The sequence below is a fragment of the Coffea eugenioides genome, chromosome 11 (genome assembly GCF_003713205.1).
Source record: "Coffea eugenioides isolate CCC68of chromosome 11, Ceug_1.0, whole genome shotgun sequence".
Lineage (NCBI taxonomy): Eukaryota > Viridiplantae > Streptophyta > Magnoliopsida > Gentianales > Rubiaceae > Coffea > Coffea eugenioides.
The window spans coordinates 47,487,929-47,508,865 of record NC_040045.1 but is presented as its reverse complement, the minus strand read 5'-3'; the positions used below and the strand labels follow the sequence as shown (position 1 = coordinate 47,508,865).

Here is a 20,937-nt window from a genome sequence, read left to right as displayed (position 1 = left end):
ACAGAAGTGGTAGTAAAAAATGCTTGGGAAAAGCCACAGGTGGGATCAAGAATGTTCAAAATCACTAGAAAATTCAGAGAGTGCCGGATAGCCCTTTTAAGTTGGAATAGAATGCATCAACAAAATACAGCTACACTGATCAGGGAGATAAAAAAGAAGATACAGGAGCTCCAGGAATCCAACGATAAGGGGAAAAGAGGGAAGATGGTGGAAATGAAACTAAAGTTGAGCAGTGCTTACAAAGCTGAGGAAATCTTCTGGGCACAAAAGGCAAGAAGTAGATGGCTGAAGGAAGGAGATAAAAATACAGCTTATTTCCACGCTTGTGTGAAGACAAGAAGAAAGAGAAATAAAATAACCAGCTTGCAGAAAGGAAATGGTGAATGGTGTAAGGATAATCAACAAATTGTCCAGGAGATTTGCAGGTACTATGAAGAAATGTACACCACATCCCAGCCAAAAAATATAGAAGAAGTGCTAGAAGGGGTGCCTGTATCAATTACAAGCAGACTAAACCAGAGTTTGATACAACCAGTGGAGGAAAAGAAGGTCAGAGCAGCTGTGTTCTCCATGCACCCAAACAAAGCACCTGGACCTGATGGTATGACACCTTTATTTTTTCAAAGATATTGGCATACTATTAAAAATGATGTGGTGTCTGCTATCCAAAGTTTTTTGAGTAATGACCATCTTTTGAAGAGCATAAATGAGACTAGTATTACTCTCATTCCTAAAGTAGATAATCCTATCTCTCTGGCAAATTATAGGCCTATTAGTCTCTGTAATGTGCTCTATAGAATTATAGCAAAAATCCTGGCCAATAGAATGAAAAGAGTTATTGCCTTATGTATTAGCTACTCCCAGTCAGCCTTTGTACATGGTAGACAGATTGTGGGTAATATTATTTTGCCCCATGAAATTATGCATTTTTTGAAAAGCAAAAGGAAGGGCAATACTGCTTTTATGACCCTAAAACTTGACATGTCAAAGGCTTATGACCGTGTGGAGTGGAAATTTGTGGGCAGAATGATGCTAAAAATGGGTTTTTGTCCTACCTTTGTAAGATGGATCATGAACTGCATGTCATCTGTGACTTACTCTTTCAATGTTAATGGGGAAAGAGTAGGATATGTGAAGCCTAGTAGAGGCATTAGACAAGGGGATCCTTTATCCCCATATCTTTTTTTGTGCTGTTCAGAAGGTTTGTCCAATCTAATGGCAAAGGCAATTGAGAATAGGAAGATCACAGGACTTAAAGTGAGTAGAAGTGGACCAGTTCTTTCCCATTTATTCTTTGCAGATGACTCCTTGTTTTGCCGTAAGGCGCACCCATAGGAAGCTAGTGTTATGAAAGGAATCCTTGCTAAATATGAACTAGCCTCAGGGCAGTGCATAAACTATGACAAGTCTGCAGCTTACTTTAGCAGGAATTGCAGTAGACAACAAAGGAGGCAAACATGCGAACAGCTGAACAATATCAAAGAGGCAAACAATGGCAAGTACCTAGGACTCCCCCTAGTGATAACAGGTTCCAAGAAGGAAGTTTTTGCCTATATTGTTGATAAAACAAAATCCAAAATGCAAGGATGGAAGCACAACTACTCAGCTATGCAGGGAAAGAGGTACTCTTAAAGTCAATTGTTATGGCTCTACCTACTTACACAATGTCATGCTGCAGGTTGCCTAAAGGACTGTGTAAAGAAATATGTGGGTACATGGCAAAATTCTGGAGAGGTCAAAATGAAGGGGAAAGAAAAATGCAATGGATAAGCTGGGAAAAAATCACACGGGTGAAAGGAAGTGGTGGCCTGGGTTTCAGGGACTTAGAGCATTTTAATAGTGCCCTATTAGCAAAGCAATTATGGAGGATACTAATGCAGCCAGATTCATTAGTAAGTAGAGTACTGGGGGCGAAATACAAAGTTTCACAACCAGGCTGGGAAGGGGAAGCTCCAAAGAACGCATCATGGGTATGGAGGAGTATAGCCAGTTCTAGTTCGGTTTTGCAAAAAGGAATGTGGAAAAGAGTGGGTGATGGGACCTCTATTGACATCTGGGGGGATAAATGGATTATGGAGTCACCATCTGGAAAGATAACAACAAGGAAACCTCCAGACTGTAGGATACAACTAGTGGCAGAGTTGATAAAAGAAAGGAAATGGAATAAGGAACTGGTTGAAGGAACCTTCTCAGAGGGGGAAGCTTCACAAATTATGCAGATACCTTTGAGTCTGTTCCCCAGACAAGACACGATCTACTGGAAATACTCAAAATCAGGGGTATATTCAGTGAAATCAGGTTATGCAGTGGAAAAGGAGGAGATAGGAAAAAGAAGCAAGGAAGTACAGGGAGGGGAAGGAACTAGCTATGCACAGAATTCGGACAAGGTGTGGAAGAGCTTATGGGGATTTAAAATGAAACCAAAAATTAAACATTTCATATGGAGATGCTTACACAACAGCATTCCAGTGAATGAACTGATACATAGGCGAACAGGAACAGGATCCCCTTTGTGCAAATGCTGTGGGGAAGGAGAGGAAACAGTGGAACATATGATTTTCTTCTGTAAAATGGCGGAACCTATATGGAAGTTGGCCCCAATACAGTGGGACGGCTTATTACAATGGCGGGCAAATTTCTGGAGGTGGTGGGAAGGGATATTACAGGCAAGGAAAAGAACAAGAGGAGAAGATCACATTACACTCACAGCAAACATCATCTGGCAATTGTGGAAAGCACGAAATGCTCGACAGTATGAAGGGAAGTATAGAGATCATCTGTCTATAATAGAAACAGCAAACAATGAATGGCTGGAATTTCAAGAGGAGCAGACGGAGCAGGAGGCAAAGCACAGAACAGGAACAAGGCCAGAACTGCTCAACCACCAATGGAGGCCACCAGATACAGGTATAGTGAGAATCAACACTGATGCTGCCGTTCCTATTAAATTAGCAGGAACAGGACTAGGAATGGTAGCGAGGGACAGTCAGGGAAACCTTGTAGAAGCTAGAGGTATCAGGAAGTATAGTAGATGTGGAGCTGAACTAGAAGAGGCAGATGCAATCCGACAAGGGCTGGTGATGGCTAAGGAAGCAGGATGGCGAGAAATAGAGGTGCAATCTGATTGCAAAGCTGTCATTGAGAGAATCCATACGAAAGGTAGAGAGGAAGGCCCAATTGGTACAATAATGGAAGATATCAAACAACTATGTGGTATATTCCACTGCTGTACCTTTTTGTTTATTAAGAGAGATGGAAATAGATGTGCTCATCAAGTGGCACAATTTGCAACCAAGCTTGTTTCCAATGTGATATGGAAGCAAAGCTTCCCTCTGTGGCTCAAAGAGAGCATACAGGAGGACAATAGGATGAATATCCACTTTTGTACTTAACAACTTGTATTATCAAGTTCACTAAATATATAAAGAGAATACCGTTTGTCAAAAAAAAAAAAAAATAATCCACTCGAAAATCTGTCTATGGAAAAAACAAACCATATGGTTGGCGAGGGGGGATGGGCTCCATCCCACATCGAAAGATCGTGGGGTAGTTACTCTGGATTTAAGGTCCTCAGCCGCACCTCCTGTCACCAATTGGCTGGATGGTGTTGGTTTGTGGATCCCCCTTAGGCTGGTCTTTGGACCCGATTTGGCGATGACTTCTGAGCGTTTTTAATCTAATTGTGTGTGTGTGTTTCTTCTGTCTATGGAAAAAAATCCACTCGGAAAAAAAAAAAATTACCCAGTCATTGTTTGAATGCTTTTTTTCAAAAATTCTCCCTATTCGGATGTCCTTTTCTTGGGCACTTTATAATCTATACGAGGGTATTTAACAGGTCAAAATGAATAGGCTAGGAAACCATTTTTAACCGAAATACATCAAAAGGCCTAACTATTTAATTGGTCATGAAAAGTGTAATTAAGGATTTCATTTCACCTAACCAATAAGTAAAGCCATTGGTCTTCTATAGGACATAGTGTCTTTAAAATGCACATCGGCCACATGGCGATGTTCCTTGTATGAGTTAAAGAAATATCTTTGCACAAGTGAACTAACTTTGAATAAACTTTGATTAAAATTTTGTCAAAGCATAATGACAGAATATATCCAAAAATATGATAACCAGATCTTGCAAGGGCTAGCATAAAATGATTAAGGTAAGGGATAATTTCATAAACCTCCCCTGAGGTTTTTAACAAATTCACTAAGTTCCACTGAGATTTGAAAAATTACACCTATCTCGTTTGATTTTATAGTTTTAGTAACAAAACCTTAAAATAATGTTGACTTGGTCAAAGTTTTAAATGAATATCCAAAATGCCCTCATATACTGAGTTTTAGTTTATTTCCCTACATAATTATAAAATTATCTAGTATAATTATAAGAAAAAGGTGCTAAATCTTTCATGTCCATACCTACTATTTGATATACAACTATAATAATAACTTTATCACTATGATAAGATACTTTTGGTCGTATTTTATTATGGATTTAGATTTATATGATAGAAAAGAAAATGTTGAAATAATTTATTTAGAATTTATGAATTTTTTGAATAGTAGAATTATTATAATTTAGTAGTTGGTTTGGGCCATTTCTTTTTTATTTATTGTTAATTTTAATATAAAAAATAGAAAATAAAGATCAGCAAAAACACTGGATTACATATAAGTTAACTCATAAAAAAAAAATCACTAGTTCGACATTTGGTTACAATAGAAACTAGAGGTAATTGTGGTAGTTTTACAGTTTTATTGGCAGAAAATTAAAAAAAAGGAATAAGAAGGAAAAATAATGAAAAAAATAATTTTAAATGTCATTCTAAGTATAAGCACACTAAACAAGGGCATTTCATTAAATTATTTAAGGGCAGTATTGTTATTTTAACTGACAAGGAAGGTATGTGTAATTTTTAAAATCTTGAGGGATCTAAATGAAATTATTAAAAACCTCAAGGGAGGATTATGAAATTATCCCTTAAGTTAATTTGAGGCTATAATGCATCTCTGTGGCAATAATTTTGCTTTAATGTTCGTTATTTACGCAATTGTCAACCTAAACCTGTACAAAATTAGAACTGTAGAACATGTTGCAATAATTTGTTTAATGAGCAACAAGCAACACTTAACCTATTCTTATCTAACTACTGTTGGGGATATCCATTTGGATTAAGGGAGGCTGGAAGGAAAACACAACTCCAACCCAGAGTACAAGCACTAAGCGGTGCTATCCGGGGTTTATGCTTCTTAGTAAATTTTGGGACCGCAGCAAGTCGGATACTTTCAAAAATTCCTTTTACCAAATTCTACCCTGCATATTTAAATTTTTTTTACCAAACTCTATCAAGTAATCCTATGCGTTTTAACCCTCAATACCAAAACCTCTTACTACTGAGTTCAAATTATCAATCAAATACCCTCTACTCACCAATCTGAATAGTTCAGAAAAAGGGAATTAACTATCATCAACCTAAAATTAATACATACATCATGCTAAATTAAAATACTAAATTAAATTTTAAATTTCGATAGTCATAGATCTAGAATGAAAGGAACTTAACATTTTAACCCCTCATCAATATCAGATGCTAACGTATTGCCCATCGATCATCTAATCAGATTATCCATTGTATCGAGTATCCACAAGTATCGAGTTTTATCTTACCCACTGCCATCTCTGGGCAAATTCACCTTAAATGTGTTGGTTATGTATCTACAATCGTATTTGGCAAATTGCACTTTTGGATAAATTTTAATGTAATTTTCTCTTCAGTAATTTTCTTTCCCTTTGATGTTTATCCCAAACAATTGCATTGAACAGATTGTTATTTGCTTTTTGCACGTTTAAATTTGTTATCTTTTCTATTACATCTTATATATATAGTGAGTAGTATATACTATATAGGAAGCAATCAATCCTCACTCTCAGTCTCAGATGGATCAACACTTTATATGGGATGAATTCCATGATTTGTTATTCATTTCTCTTGAATAGAGGCTTTTCTTTCCTTGATCTCTTTTTTAGTTTGGACAGCATGGGAAAAATGACGAGCAGTCACATGCCTCGAGGTATTTTCATTGAATCAGGAAGGCTAATTGCATGTCTTTGCAGAGTGGGAAATCAAACTATTCAGTACGTAAAGAGCACAATAAACTTAATGAGTGACAAATCCCCTCCCATTACTTGAAAAGCAGAGTTAAAGAACATATGCCTCTTTTGTCTTCCTATTTCATTTTCTCCATGATTCCACTGTTATTCATCGAGATTCCTCAGCAAATGCAGAAAGCAAATACAGAATTTTAAATTAACAAAATTTTATTTCCTACAACTTGCAACCCGAAACTTTTAGTTTCGTTCTGTATGGCCTACAGTAAATTCTTGGAAGCCCTTAGAATTCTCCCCTAATGCTTGAAAGAGAAAAAAAAAAATAATAAGCAATTGAAAGTCATCGTTCTTTTGGCATTTCTGCTTGGTTGAGAGTAAAATAACATTTAATCAGTTTTTCCAGAAAATAATATTTGATCAGTTTTTTTCCAGAAGCGAGATTGCATTATGTTTTTTCATTCTTGTGCCCGTATTCAGAAATTTTCCCTTCACTAATTTTTCCCCTTGAACATTTATCCCAAATAACTTCGTTGAACAGCTTGTTATTTGCTTTTCGCATGTTTAAATTTGTTTTCTTTCTTTTACTTCTTGTGTATAGCGAGTAGATATAGGAAACAATCAATCATCAATTTCAGATGGACCAACACTTTATATGGGATGAATTCCTTGATTTATTTGTTAAATTCGTTCTTTTCTTCTCTTCTAGTACCTGAACAGAGGCTTTTGTTTCTTATTCCCTTTTTTCTGTTTGGACAGAATGGGAAAAATTATGATCAATCAAGAGTTTAAAATTTTCCAAATCCCAAGAGTTTACTATCAAGAATGTTAAATTGATAGAGACACAAATCCTAGAAGACATAGGTGTAAATGTTAGTTACCCAAACTTAAAAAAAAATGGAGTACTTAAAAAAGCTTGTCAGTTGGTCTGAATTATATGGCGAAATAAAGATTAAAATAATGACAAACTAAGGATGTTGAATCATGAAGATTCTTTTTATTTTTATATTTTGATAAAAACTGGAACTAATTTTATTAATCACTACACTGAAATTTAGACAATGGTACAATACAAGGTGAAGCAGAGCCGCTCAGTGGAGAGAATAAATAAATGAGAGTATAAGGTAAAAGTACATAGATTTGTATAGGAGATTATTTGAAATATTTATATGAAATAATTACTATAATACTTTTTATGATGTGATATATGTAAAACAAAAAGGTGATTAGAAAAATGAAAATGTGTGATAAAAATTGTATTTGTGATGCAAGTAAAAAAAAATTTTTTTTTTTCAAATCATGGTTCAAGACCAAGTTCAGTAAGGTATCCAGTTGCAAACTCAAAATTGACCAATTTAGTTTTTTTATTTTTAACATCTTATATGCATAGTGAGTAGTATTTAGGAAGCAACCAATCCTCAATTTCAAATGGGCCAACACTTTATACGGGACGGATTCCTTGATTTGTTTGCCAACTTCATTCTTTTTTCTCTTCCAGTACACAAATATGGGCTTTTATTTCTTTATTCTCCTTTTCAGTTTGGACAGCATGGGAAAAATTAGAATCAACCAAATACCTCTAGACATTTTTATCGATTTCGACATTTACAAATCCTAAGAGTTTACTATCAGGATTTTTTGAGGCCCACTGAAGACTTGAGCTATTTATTTATTTTTTTTTAATTACTACTTGTATTAATATGATATATGCATTGCAAATTTATAGAAAGACAAATCCTATAAGACACTACTGTTAGTTGCCCAAAATATCATTAATAACAAAAGAGTCATTCCTTGTTTAATAGTGGGACAATTAAAAAAGCAAGCATTCAAGTGTGAGATTTCAAATAATTTTTAAAAAAAAGGACTTAAAAAGCTTGTGAATTGGGGAAAACAACAACGGAAACATTCTTTTTATTTATATATTTTGATAAAAACTTGAAATAATTTTATTAATCACTACACTACATACCTTCCATTCTATGCGCGAAATACAAATACGGACTTAGATTCTAGAGTCAAAATATTCTGAGGTTAGGGACAATGGAAACCATGTCCGCATCAAGCCTTCTGATAAAATCTTTTGGCATGTCCACAAGCTCAAGCTTATCAAGAGTAGATATGTGCTTCAGCTCTTCCGGCAACTTTTCTAATCTGTAGCACTCCCTGATTCTCAGGCACTGGAGCCGTGGCAATGCACCTTCCTCCACCTTTATTTCATCCACTCTTAGGTATCTGAGCTCAAGGAATTTCAATCGGTGAAACCCATTCCTAGAAATGACCATATGCTGTGATCCCTCATATGCATCTTTCATTTTGAGGAACGACAGCTGTCCCAACTTCTCTAGTACTGGCATTGGGTCAGCCCCGAGTCGTGTTTCTTTCAAAGACAAGCGAGAGAGATTTGGAGGGAAATCAGGAGGCAGCGTTCTCAAACCCCTCCCGAATAGCTTGAGCGCTGTTACATGATGGAGCTTAGAAAGTCCAGCTAGAGACTGTGGCTGCTCGAGACAATAAAGATGTAACGTCTTTAGGCTTCCAACCTCAGATAAATGCGTGCAGAGTTTGTCTATCTCTGATGTTCCATCCACCCAAATCCCCAGTTTCTGAAGACTTGTCAAAGTTGTCATGTCATTGTGCATAATGTGATCAAAGTGTATGCGCGACAGAGTTTGGAGATTCCTCAATCCTTCAATTTTAAGAGGCACATTACTCATTATATCATAAGCGTGTAGATGCCGTAAACTTTCAAGTTTCCAAATGAAATTTGAAACTATCACTCGGTTAATGTTCCGTATGTCAAGAGTTTGTAGGTTTCGCAAAAAACCGAAGGAATGAGGGAGCCTTTCAATGGATGTGCGTCTTAAACCGAGGTACCTTAGAAGCCTGAATTCACCAATTCCTTCTGGCAAATCATAACCCATCTCAACATTCTCAAGGTCCACTATCCTAAGCTTTCTGAAACTTTTGAAGCTAAGACTAATGTCTTCCCCGTAACGGCGGATATTGAAAAAAAGTAGAGACCGAAGAGGAGGGGTTGAAGACCCAAAATAATTTTTATCCCGAGAGAGAGTATGAACAGCAAGGTACCTGGATTTGGCTGATATTTTATCATCTCTGGTGTCATGGATCTGAAAAAAATTTTCATCCTCTGCCTTTCTGATTGCAACGTCTCGCAGCAAATCATGGACTCTGCAGCTTTTAATTCTCTCATCAATAGTCATTTCCGCCACTTGGACCATATTTCTGCGACAAAGTCGTTCCACATCATCATATGCTGCAGTTTCCTCCAAATTTTCTGCATCTCTTTTCTGCATTATTCCCTCTGCAACCCACATATGGATCAACTTGCGCACAGAAATCACAGAGTCTTCGGGAAACAAACCCAAATACAAAAAGCAAAATTTCAGATTGGCAGGAAGATCTGCATAACTTAATTCCAGAATTGCTGATACTCCGTTCTGGCTCCTTGATAGGTATGTGCTAAAGTTGCTGAGAACTTTCTCCCATTCACTCTTCAACTCTTTCTTGCCCAGTAGCAGGCCACCTATAACTGTGATGGCCAGTGGCAGACCAGCACATCTCCTTACAATCTCTCTACCTACTTCTTCCAAATCTGGAGGACACACAGCATTAGCTTCATGGACTAAGGCCTTTTTGAGAAACAACTGCCAGCTGTCTTCCTCCCCCAAAGTTTTCAACTCATGTGGTTTGCTAAGAGCATCTGCGTGTACGGCAACATCCAAGTTGCGACTTGTAAGTAGCAATCTACTTGATGTACTACCATCAGGAAAGGCCCTCGTGGCTAGACAATCCCACGCTGCTTCCTTCCATACATCATCAAGTACCACAAGATAACGCTTATCTTGTAGATCTTTATACAGCCTTTCTTCCAAGTCCTGCTCCTGCATCCTTTCCAACATGTCAAGTAGCTCATTAGTCATCGGATTTAATTGCTTTATGATTGTCCTCAGCGTCTCTTTGTGATTGTAGCTTGAAGAGACGCATACCCAAGCACGGCAGTTGAATCTTGTCCTGACGTCAGCATGGTTATAAACTTTTTTGGCTAGAGTTGTCTTACCAGCACCTCCCATGCCAATGATCGAAACCACACGGCGGTTTTTGCCCCCTTTCAAAAGTTCTGACACCAGCGATTTTGTTATCTCCCCGAAGCCCACTATATCCTTGTCCTCGTTGAGAGGAGAGGATCGCCTGATCCGTTGAAGCTCTTCTCCATGTGTAGTCATCCCCTCTCTAAGATTTTTGATACCATACTCTTCGCGGCTGTCAGCAATCTCCTTGAGCCTCATCCGTAAGGACTCAATCTCTTTACCGATCTTGTTGAGGCTCACAATTTTCAAGGGATAATACGTCAATTTGGTGACGAGTCCCTTGTCCTTTGTGAAGAACTCAACTTTGCTGGCAAAGATCTCAATGATATCCTCCGCATCGTAGGCCGCAGCTCTGATTTCAGAAACCCAGTTGCGGATCCTCTCATCTTCATCTTGCCTCTGATCAGCATCGTTCAGGAAACACCGCATCCGGACCAGATCATTTTGAAGTCTCTCAACTTGTCGTCGAACGCCTTTCAGGAAAACGATTTTTTGAATCAGCAGATTGCTAGTTCTCTCAATAACAACAGAGACAACAGGGTCAGCCATCCTGGTAAAGTGAGCTTTGCTTTCAACAACTAGTAAAGGAGGAGAAGCTTTTGCCTGTTAGGTGAAACTTCTAATCTTCTGTTGTTTTTAACTATCTCTGCGAAACTTCTCACGCCGTTCATTTCCTCTTCCAGTCAAAAAGAAAGCAGTTCAATTCACATGGTAGGGACGCCTGGGAGCCCTCCAAAAAAAAACAAAAGGGTGCTGCTGGTGGTGTGTTTTGGATTGTGGAATGGATGAAGATTAATTAAATATGAAGAAGAATTAAATCAAGGAAATCAAACAAAGTACACGAAGGATGAAGAATGAAATAGTAACTAGTAGTGTTTAATAGTTAAATTTCTCATGTACTAATTCACTGTTACAAGTATTTTCTTTTTTTTTTTTCAAAACTAAAGTTTCAAAGATTTGAAAAGAAGTTTTTTTTTTTTTTTGGAAGAAACATTAAAGTGGAATCATGATGAATCCAAGATAGGTTTGGAGTGGATACTTGAATGTAACACAGAAAGCGGACAACAAGTGAACGTGAAACGGTAGCATACTGAATATGTGTAATTTGCTGTATTTGTGTATATAATTAGTTTTTAAAATTCAAATTTGTCTAAATTTTTAATTCAATAACACCATACTAGCTGAATTTTAAGTGCAAAAAACTTCAAAAGAGAACAAATCGGAAGGCCCCCTGGGTGCGGGTCGGCTGGCTTTGGGAACACCCTCGTTAGGCCCAGATCATGTGGTCGATCCTGCTTCATTACCGCTCTGGGTCTCTTGGGAGGCGGGGATTCAGGTGCAGTGAAATTAGTCGGGTGATACCCAGATATCCACTGTATTGACAAAAAAAAAAAAAAAAAACCGGAAGAAATTTATTGGCCGGTAATAATACGACAAGAGCCCATGGTTTTGGTCATGAACGGGAAACAAACAATTTTCCACGAGCCATGCCCAGGACGAAGACACCTTTGTAGGTCCACGGTTTTGGGTGGGATAGCAAAGTCTTGGCACGCGGTATGAACAAAAAACCCTAAATATTCCAGCCGCCATGACCAAGACACGTCCCACCTTTATAGGTCGAAAAGGAACAAAATAGTACAAGATTCCTTTCTCATCGCCATGACCAAATTAAATTCGGGGAAAAGGGTAGTATGTAACAATTGAGGAGGGGAGAACCTACCAAATATATTTTATTCTCTTCTGAATATTTTTTTTCTTTTTCAGGAATCTATTGATTCAAGTCTATCTGTCTATGTCCAATCCAGAAGTCAAGTCTTCCTCTATGAATTGTAATAAAATTAGGAAATTGATTTTTTGGAAGTGGGAAGCATCTTGGCTGTTGCCTGACCTCATTTGAGCGCCACATTATTGACGAAATATATGGCATGTAGTGTTGGCGGTCACAATTTTGCCTAGATCTCGTAAAATCCCTTTGCAATACATTGACATAAAATTTGCCACATAACCAAGACACCTTAGCACACAATTTTTGTTTGGATTATATATTATTTACACCTTATTTATACACACTAAATTATTTATATCATCAACACATTTTTTAATTATTTTTTTAACTTACATATATTGTATGAAAAAAATGCTATAGTATTTTTTTATAAAATTATCTCAAATAATCTACTATCCAAACACATATATTAGCACTGATAATTAATCCCTTACCTTGCGGTAAAAAAATATTTTTTATCTCTCACCTTTAAAATACTGCAAACTAGTTCCTTGCATTTTAAAAATGAAGCGAATTAGTCCCAGATTGATAATCTAATATAGATTTTGGATATAAAGTTGGAACATTACTATAAAAAGACATTAAGTCACTATAAAAAGGAAAAATTAAAAATAATAACATACTGCCTAGAAAAAAATTAAAGTTTTTGAGACAATTACATTGGTCAGCACAAAAAGGAAAAAATAAAAAATAAAAACTGAAAAACCCGCTAAGTTACAAAAATTTATAATTCAAAAATTGTTTAATCCTTTTTGAGTGAAGGGTTTCTTTTTGATGTTATAACTTTAATGGTTTGTTTTCTATGTTATAATTTTAATTGTTTCTTTTTATGTTAACTTTCTAGACACCAAAATTTTAATAAATTTGTTTTTTATTTTTATTTTTTGTATCTTTATTTTTATGTTTTACCCTTTAATTCTTATTTTAAGGAAAAAAAAAATTTTAGGAAAATTTTAAAAAAAAAGACTATTTGTTGTTAAAAAGAAAATAAAAAAAGTTTTGAATTATCTGTTTTAATTGATTTTGAGTAAACTTGTAAACTGATTATTATCGATTTATTTGACTTTGGGTTAACAAAAGACTAGAGACACGTGGCAGCTGTACAAATAACGGGACAGAGGGGACAGAGACTACTTTGGGGACAGAGAATTTGAAGCCCCACTACAACTATAGTTGTTGTTATTCGATATGTACTTAGTCAATAAATTGGTATTAATCTCACACTTATCTTACTAACTACGGTTAATTAGTCAAAATCTTCCTTTCTTCTCGTTAGAATTTTGTTAGTTTTCAATTATAATGTTTTTGGTTTCGGTTTTGCTTTCAAAGTACATCAAAAATAACAAATAATCCTTCTACTAGTTTGATCTTTTTATGTTCAATTTTTTCTTCAATCCAAAAGTTGCTGATTGTTGCCTCTCGTCTTAGGTTACATACAAATCATCTTCTCTTCTCTGTGTTTTTAGTATGTTCCTACTCCGTTTGGATTAGCTATTTTTTGAGGTGTTTTTGAAAAATTTTGCTGTAGCAGAGTTTTTAGAGTATATTTTGGAATATTTTTAGAAAATATTTTGGGATATTTAAGAGTAGAAGAGTTTCTAAAATATATTTTGAGATTTTTTTAAAATTTCAAAAAAAATTTAAACTAATTTTAGATTGCTTTTTAAAATACTTTTTAAAAATTTTTATTATATTTAAAAAAACTAGTTTTTGAATAACACTCCCATCCTAGAGATTATATTGAATCACTTTTGCAATCAGTATTGGTGATGGTGGCATGGTAATTAGTAATTAGCAACACAAATTCATTACTAGCGAATCTATAACTACTAAAATGATTGTGAGATGTGCCACTGGCCTTAAATTCTTTTACGATCGTCATTGAGCAACTTGTATTTATCAATTGTATGATTACTTATGAATTAATCACATTGAACTCCATCAACTAATCTTGGTGGGGTAATTATTCAACAAGCAGAAGGAATGACCATGCAGTGAAATTAGGCCAGGTTGATACAGGATTTTATTACGTTTATTGGATTAATCATCTCACATGTTTCTAAGGGTGTTTAGATTACAAATTACTCAGAAATCCGAAATCTCTTTCATGTTGTGAAGCATCTGTGAAAATGTGAAAGGCACCTCATAAAATTTCAAATTCGCTGGCCAACTACTGAATTAGCAGTTAGCAATTTGTCATTCCTTCAAATTTTCAGTGCGACGGCTGATCTTCTCCATCTGAGCATCTAGCTGTAAACAAATGCCAGTTTCTGTATTGTCATTGAGTTAATGGCAAAACTTCATCGGGCTTGTAAAGACTGGGGCTTCTTTCAGGTAACAAATCAAGAGAATCCATCAGATATAGAATCCAAATTGTACAACTTGTAATGATCAGATACACAGCTTAATTTTCGTAGTAAATTAACGACTAACAGTCCGTGACTCAATCTTGAACAGTTAGTTAATCATGGGGCTGCCACAGTAATTGAGAAAATGAAGTTGGTGACGGAGGACTTCTTTAAGCTGCCGTTACAGCAGAAGATGGCCTGTCCACAACTACCAAATGATGTTGAAGGATATGGTCAAATATTTGTGGTATCAGAGGATCAAAAGTTTGACTGGGGGAACATGCTCTTCCTCTGCGCATTGCCAGTTTCTCAAAGAAATATGAGATTCTGGCCTACGACTCCAACATCTTTCAGGTAGACAATGAATATTACAGAGTATCACAATCTTTTCCCACTTCTGCAGTAATATTATACTGCTCTTATCTTTTCTCAGAAGGCTAGCCTTTTTCGTCAAGCTCCTCTGCTTACGGAATTTCCTATTCGTTATGGGAATTTATCCTCTATTTTTCGCGCAATTGCAAAACAAAGATTCTTTAAAAGGAAGCATCTTTTGCTTCCATTAGAAAGCTACATGGATTACTTTACTTAGGCGGCAAAAAACCTGAAAATTGTGTACAAAAAATTCATCACAATGCTAATTCGCAAATTCCTGATGATGTCAGAGCAACCATGGATGAATACTCACCTCAAATGCACAAAGTTTGCATGACCCTGTTTAAACTTATGTGGGCGAATCTTGGTGTAGACCCAGAAAAATTATGCAGCATCTATCAAGATGGCATGCAAGGAATAAGAATGAATTACTATCCACCTTGCCAGCAAGCAGACAAAGTTATTGGCCAGAGTTCACACTCTGATGCAATAGGATTGACCTTGTTAGTTCAAGTCAATGATGTTCAAGGCCTGCAAATCAAGAAAAGCAACACATGGGTGCCTATTAAACCCATTCCTGGAGAAATCATCATCAATATCGGTGATATCATGGAGGTAACTGACCAATTTTCCACTTACTGAGCATCTATAGATATCATTGAGTTGATGTGCTTTGATGATTTGTGCAAATAAAGAGCAATGGGGAATATCGCAGCATTGAGCATTGAGCTGTCGTGGATTTCCACAAAGAAAGACTTCCAATTGCTGCATTTCACGGAACAAATTTCACAGCAAAAGTTGGCCCTGTAGCAGATCTTGTCAAAGAAATTGGAGAACAATACAAAACAACAGAAACCGAGAGCCTTCTCAGACTGTGCAAACTTGATGGCAAAAGCTTATGGGATCACATGAGGATAAACAAGTGAAAGAATCAGCGCATTTTCACTTGCAGTATTACTGTTTTTTTTTTTTTAATCTTCATCATAAACCAAGCTTAGTGAATTACCAATATGCCTTCATGGAAGTTTCTAGTTGCATGTTATTGATCTGTTTGCTTTTTTATGTTATGGTCGGTTGTCCAACTCTGGTCCTTAGTTAATTTCCTTTCTTATACTTTAGTTGTGTAAGTACTAGCCCACTAGGCTAGTCCAAGTCAGATTCCCAAGGTTACATCGGCGGTGGTGATTAGTTGTCCAAATTCAAGTGTGTTTCCTGGATGAAGTATCAATATTAGGAAGTTTGTAACTACAGTGGTGCGCTAGATTTGCACTTGTCTGAACGATATCAAACCAACCTTGGATGAATGCTCACTTGAATTGCTTGAAGTCTGCATAACCCTTGTTAAAGTGACGGTCACGAATCTTGGGGTGGACGGACCAGAGATACTAAACAGCATGTATCCGGATGTCATGCAAGGGATGATAATGAATCAATGTCCACCATGCTCGCAAGGAGACAAGGTAATGTGTCTCATCGCTCCACATTCTGATGGAGGACTTGCACCATTGGTTCAAGTCAACAAAGTTGAAGGCCTGCAGATCAAGAAAAATAATAGATGCGTGCTTACATAACTTCCTAGTTCTAGTTTTTTGGTCATGTACTGGAGGAGGAGTATGATGATGTAGGAAGTCAGGGAAAACAAGAAAAATTGTCAAAGAGGAAGAAGGCAATTTCTAAGAATGGACATAAAGTCGATTTCTAAGATATGAATTTCCTTATTTTGGGTAAACAATTTTCTAGGTTGCCTCGCAATACGTGAGAAGCAAGAACATCTATAGCATTCATCCTGTCCCTGGGAGAATCTTCTGAGCAAGCTATAGCTATTCTCACAATAGACGTTATGCCCTCCAACTTTTCAGCAAAGTGTTGATAGCCTGGCTTGAGCAAGTTTGCATCTACTACCTGAGATACTACAGTTGGCAGTTGGCACACAACTTTTTACCCAGTTCCTTAGACATGTGTCTGAAAACATTTCATCAATGGGCTTTAATCTAGCGAAAACTTCTATCAGCATGCTTCCGTAGCTATAAATGTCAGATCCTGTTGATACTAGTCCTTCCGATCCATACTCTAAAGTGGAAATTGTTCAATGGATCACGTTTTCACACAATTATAACAGAAATTTTGAGTTTAAATCTCTAAGAAACAAAATGGAGGTATTTGGAAGTAATTGGAGCTTTACCTGGTGCAATATAGACAATATTTTTGGAACACCAAAATTAGTCACACAGGCAACCATATCTTCATTTAGAAGGACATTATTTGGCTTCAAATCGCAGTGAACAACAGGAGTTGAGTAACTACGACGGAGGTACTCCAAAGCGGACGCCACATCTATCATCACATTCATTCTTTGGATGATACTTAAGCAATTGTTGTAAGAATACAACCACTTCTCAAGTCAAGGCTCCCATTGGGCAAGTAATCAAGTATTAATCCCTTGAAGTCATCATTGGGGCATACACCGATGACTTTGGTCAGATTTCTGTGCCTAAGACTGCGTAAGACTTCACGTTCTCTGGTCTCCTGAATGTATATTCCAACTGTAAATTGAACACCTTTATGGCCACACAAATTCCATTAGCTAGAATCCCTTTGTAAACAGATCCAAAACTTAGTAAGTTGCTTTCATCATAACCATTGGTTGCTTGTAGGAGTTCACAATACGAAATCCTGCCTTTTGCTGTCAAGGAGAACAAATTAGTTCCATTAGGAACCTTCTCCTTCTGTACGTATCGAAAGAACAAAAATGCCAAGTCTACACCAGCAATTATTGCTGAAACTCCAAACACTAACAATTTAGTTTGAAGCACTTTCTTTGTCCTTGATTTGTGAATTGAAGGAGTTTGGCTTGCTGGAACATAATGCATCATTGGAGATAAAAGATTCACTAGTGAAATTCTTGAAAGGGCCGTTAGATGGAATTTGCCCCTGTAAATAAATAATTGAAAGAGACATTGAAGTAGCTGAGAGATTGAAGTGTTTTGATAGGTCCAACTATTCCAAACTTACCATGTTACTGATTGACTCAGGAATGGTACCTTCAAAGTTGTTCTATGCCAAAGAAAGATGATTCAAGTTTTCTAAATCTCCAATTCTGCTAGGAATGTTATTTGAGAACTGATTCATCCACAAATTTATCCATGTTGCAACCTTCAACAGTCCAATCTCTGAAGGTAGAGAGCCAGTCAAGAAATTCGATGACAGAATAAATCCCAAGAGATCTTTGAGGCTCCACAAACTGTCAGGCACATAAGAAGTTATTCTGTCGGAAGCTAGATAAAGATATATGAGCGAAGTAAGATTACCTAAACATGCAGGAATTGATTTCCAATCAGATGTAATAAATTCAAGTACTGTAAGCTACACAAACTATCAGGCAAGGGATTCTCTTGTAGACCTAGCACTCTCAAATTGCTTAGATTGCCAACAGTTTTTGGAATTCTTCCCTTCATTTTACAGCCACCTGCATAAATCTCTTCTATAGAAGAAGAAAGTTTTCCTATAGAAACTGGAAGAACACCAGTTAACCGGTTATTAGCCACTGAAATTATTCTCAGGTATCTGCATTCTGTTAACGCAGTGACGAAGCTTAACTCCACCAATGAAGATTCATTTGTTAAATTGTTATCAAACAGCACTAAGCATTCAAGAAATTGTAGATTCCCAAAGACTATATAAATTGGACGAGTGAATCTGTTTCGAGCAAACTCTGCATGAGTGAGTTTAGAGGAGTTTGAGATTGAGTCAGGTACAATACAACAGTCTACTGAGGTTATTAGAGCTGAGGTAAAGGTCTTCTAAATTAGGCAGACCTAAACCCATATTGGATGGAAGATTGCCTGAAAGACTGTTGGAAACAAGTGAAAGCACTCTAAAAGTTGAGATGTTGAAGATCCTGGTTGGTATGGAACCTTTAAACTGTTAAATCTTAGGTTCAACATCTCCAATTTTTTGGTAGATATTATTAATACACTTCTAACATGCCCACCTCTTGTCGTTTACTGAATCAAATATAGAAAAGATCAAGAAACAAAAAGATAAAGAGTTATAGTATGCAATACAGTAACAACCTCACCCATTATACATGATACAAATAATAAATAAGAAGGCAAGACACAGAAGATGATGAACAAAAAAATAAATAAAAACAAAAAAAAGGAACCAGTGTTGTCCACAAACTAGAGAAAGGGAAGCCACGGCGGCTGCTGCTGCTGCTGCTGCTGCTAGGAATGATTATGTTTTCTTCTTCTTCTCCTCCCATAGCTGGCGCTCTCTCCATTCCCGGTCATCTGTATAGTAACCAATGAGAATTTCAGGAATGTGTGCGATTATTGCGTAATCTTCACTTTCTTCCATTTGATTCTCTAACAGCATCTCTCTCAAATGAGAACTCATCTCATACAAAGACAGTCGTTGAAGCTGGCTCAAGTGCTGAATACCCAATGGTAATTCCTCCAGTAATGGAAGCTGTTCCAAATATAGTTTCTGGAGATGAGGCAATGCACCCTCCTCCACTCTCATCCATCTCAACCCTTCCATTCCCTTTAGGTGCATCCTCTTGAGATTTAGGAACCCTCCAGCCGTGAAACACAACCCTTCTCCCTGGTAAGATCCACAGAAATTCATTTCACCCAATCTGGGCAAATGCTGGAGGGAATCAAGTGGATCCTCCTCACCCCTTAACCCACTCCAATTCAAATCTATTCTTACCAAGCCATGAAGACGAGCGACCCATTGTGGCATCTTTTCTAAGCGGCCACGCAAAATCAGCATACGAAGAGATTGAAGAAACGAAGAAGAAGAACAAAGAGAAGGATGATTTAAATCGATTATCTCATGATCATCGTCTTTACCAATTGAATCAACGCTTAATTCCCGAAGACTTGTGAGATTGGCAAGGAAGGAGCAGAGCTCCTTTCCATCTTCTCTTCTTAACTTTGTAATACCTAATTCTCTTAATTGGGTTAGCTTTCCTATCTCCTTGATTATTGTGGATCCACTACTTACATCTATGTTGTCTAACACTTTTAGGGCAAGAAGCCCTCCCATATTAGTTGGAGCTTTAAATCCGTGAGATCCATAATCATCATCTGAAGGATCAACTAGTTGATATACTCTGAGAAACCGAAGCTTTTGCAACTTTAGGATTTCCATGGGTAATTCCCTAACTCTGGTGTTACCCAAATCCAGAAACTCCAAATGTTGAAGCTTCCCAATGGCTTTCGGGACTCTCTCCACTCTTGTACAGGATAGGTCCAGATGCTTGAGATGAAACAAGTTGAAAATCTCATTTGGTATTTCCTCCTCTGCCTCTTGACCACCCAAATCCAAAACCTTTAACAACTTGCTACTCCCTAAAACTTCAGATAACAACATTTTGGATAGTAGCAGGTTCGTGTATCCAACTGTAACGAACGACCGAAGGTGGTCAAAGCAGTCATTGTGTCTTTGTTGGTGGTGCTGGGTGTTGTTACTGCTACTACTACGGAGTACTAGACGGCGTACCTTCTCAGACGGCCACGTCGTTGGTTGTCCAGTAGTAACTGTCACCATGTTTTGTTCCTTTGACTTGAGAAGAATTACTTCTCTCACTAGGTCATGGATTCGACAAGTGTCGGGCGTTCCTTCATAAAACACCTTAGTCACTTGAATTAGGCTTCTATTAACCAGTTCACTGAGATAATCCCTGGCTACATCTTCAATACTCATTCCTTCTCTCCATTCTACAAACCTTTCACCAATCCATAAGTTAACAAGTCTTAGGCATCCTATTTCATAATCCTCTGGATAAATGCTTAAATACAACAAGCATGTCTTTAGATGCCAGGGCAAATCATTATAACTAAGAAAAAGTATCCTTTTAATTCTGTCCAGCCGACCAGAGCCTTCTAATTCATCCCCAAGACTGCGTCGAACAACCTCCCATTCTTCTGTTCTGTTTACATCTTTCAAAGCCAAAACCCCACTGATTGCAACGATTGCAAGGGGCAAGCCCTTACATTTATCCAATATACCTTTGGCAACATCCATCAAATGGCCAGGGCAATTACCATCGTTAAAGATCCTGTTGCAAAACAGGGTCCACGAATCCTCAATAGATAGTGGCTCCATTCTATAGACAAATGCCGAGATTCATGCAAGAGGCAGAGACTACATCAGCATTTCGAGTTTTTAGCATGACCGGTTGCCCCCGTGGCTACTCTCTGGCAGTGC

At 37.2% G+C, this 20,937-nt stretch overlaps 2 protein-coding genes and 1 pseudogene across 3 annotated transcripts; 1 reads left to right on the top strand and 2 right to left on the bottom strand.

The window, feature by feature from the left end:
* Positions 1-8,032: 8,032 nt before the first annotated feature.
* Positions 8,033-10,883, bottom strand: LOC113753637 (putative disease resistance protein At1g50180). Of its 2 annotated transcripts, XM_027297840.1 has the most exons (2): positions 9,194-10,883; positions 8,664-8,792 (listed from the first exon to the last, which is right to left on the bottom strand). In XM_027297840.1, exons 1-2 carry the CDS (start codon positions 10,762-10,764, stop codon positions 8,753-8,755), a joined length of 1,611 nt encoding a protein of 536 aa, XP_027153641.1. In that variant the 5' UTR covers positions 10,765-10,883; the 3' UTR covers positions 8,664-8,752. The 2 variants fall into 2 exon arrangements, with proteins under 2 accessions (XP_027153640.1, XP_027153641.1); XM_027297839.1 differs by having other exon boundaries at positions 8,033-10,883.
* A 3,407-nt stretch (positions 10,884-14,290) lies between these two features.
* On the top strand, positions 14,291-15,647 carry LOC113752775 (annotated as a pseudogene).
* A 3,310-nt stretch (positions 15,648-18,957) lies between these two features.
* LOC113752774 (disease resistance protein RPM1-like) lies at positions 18,958-20,835 on the bottom strand. Its single transcript, XM_027296837.1, has one exon. The coding sequence runs from the start codon at positions 20,833-20,835 to the stop codon at positions 18,958-18,960; it is 1,878 nt and encodes a 625-aa protein (XP_027152638.1).
* Positions 20,836-20,937: the final 102 nt, after the last annotated feature.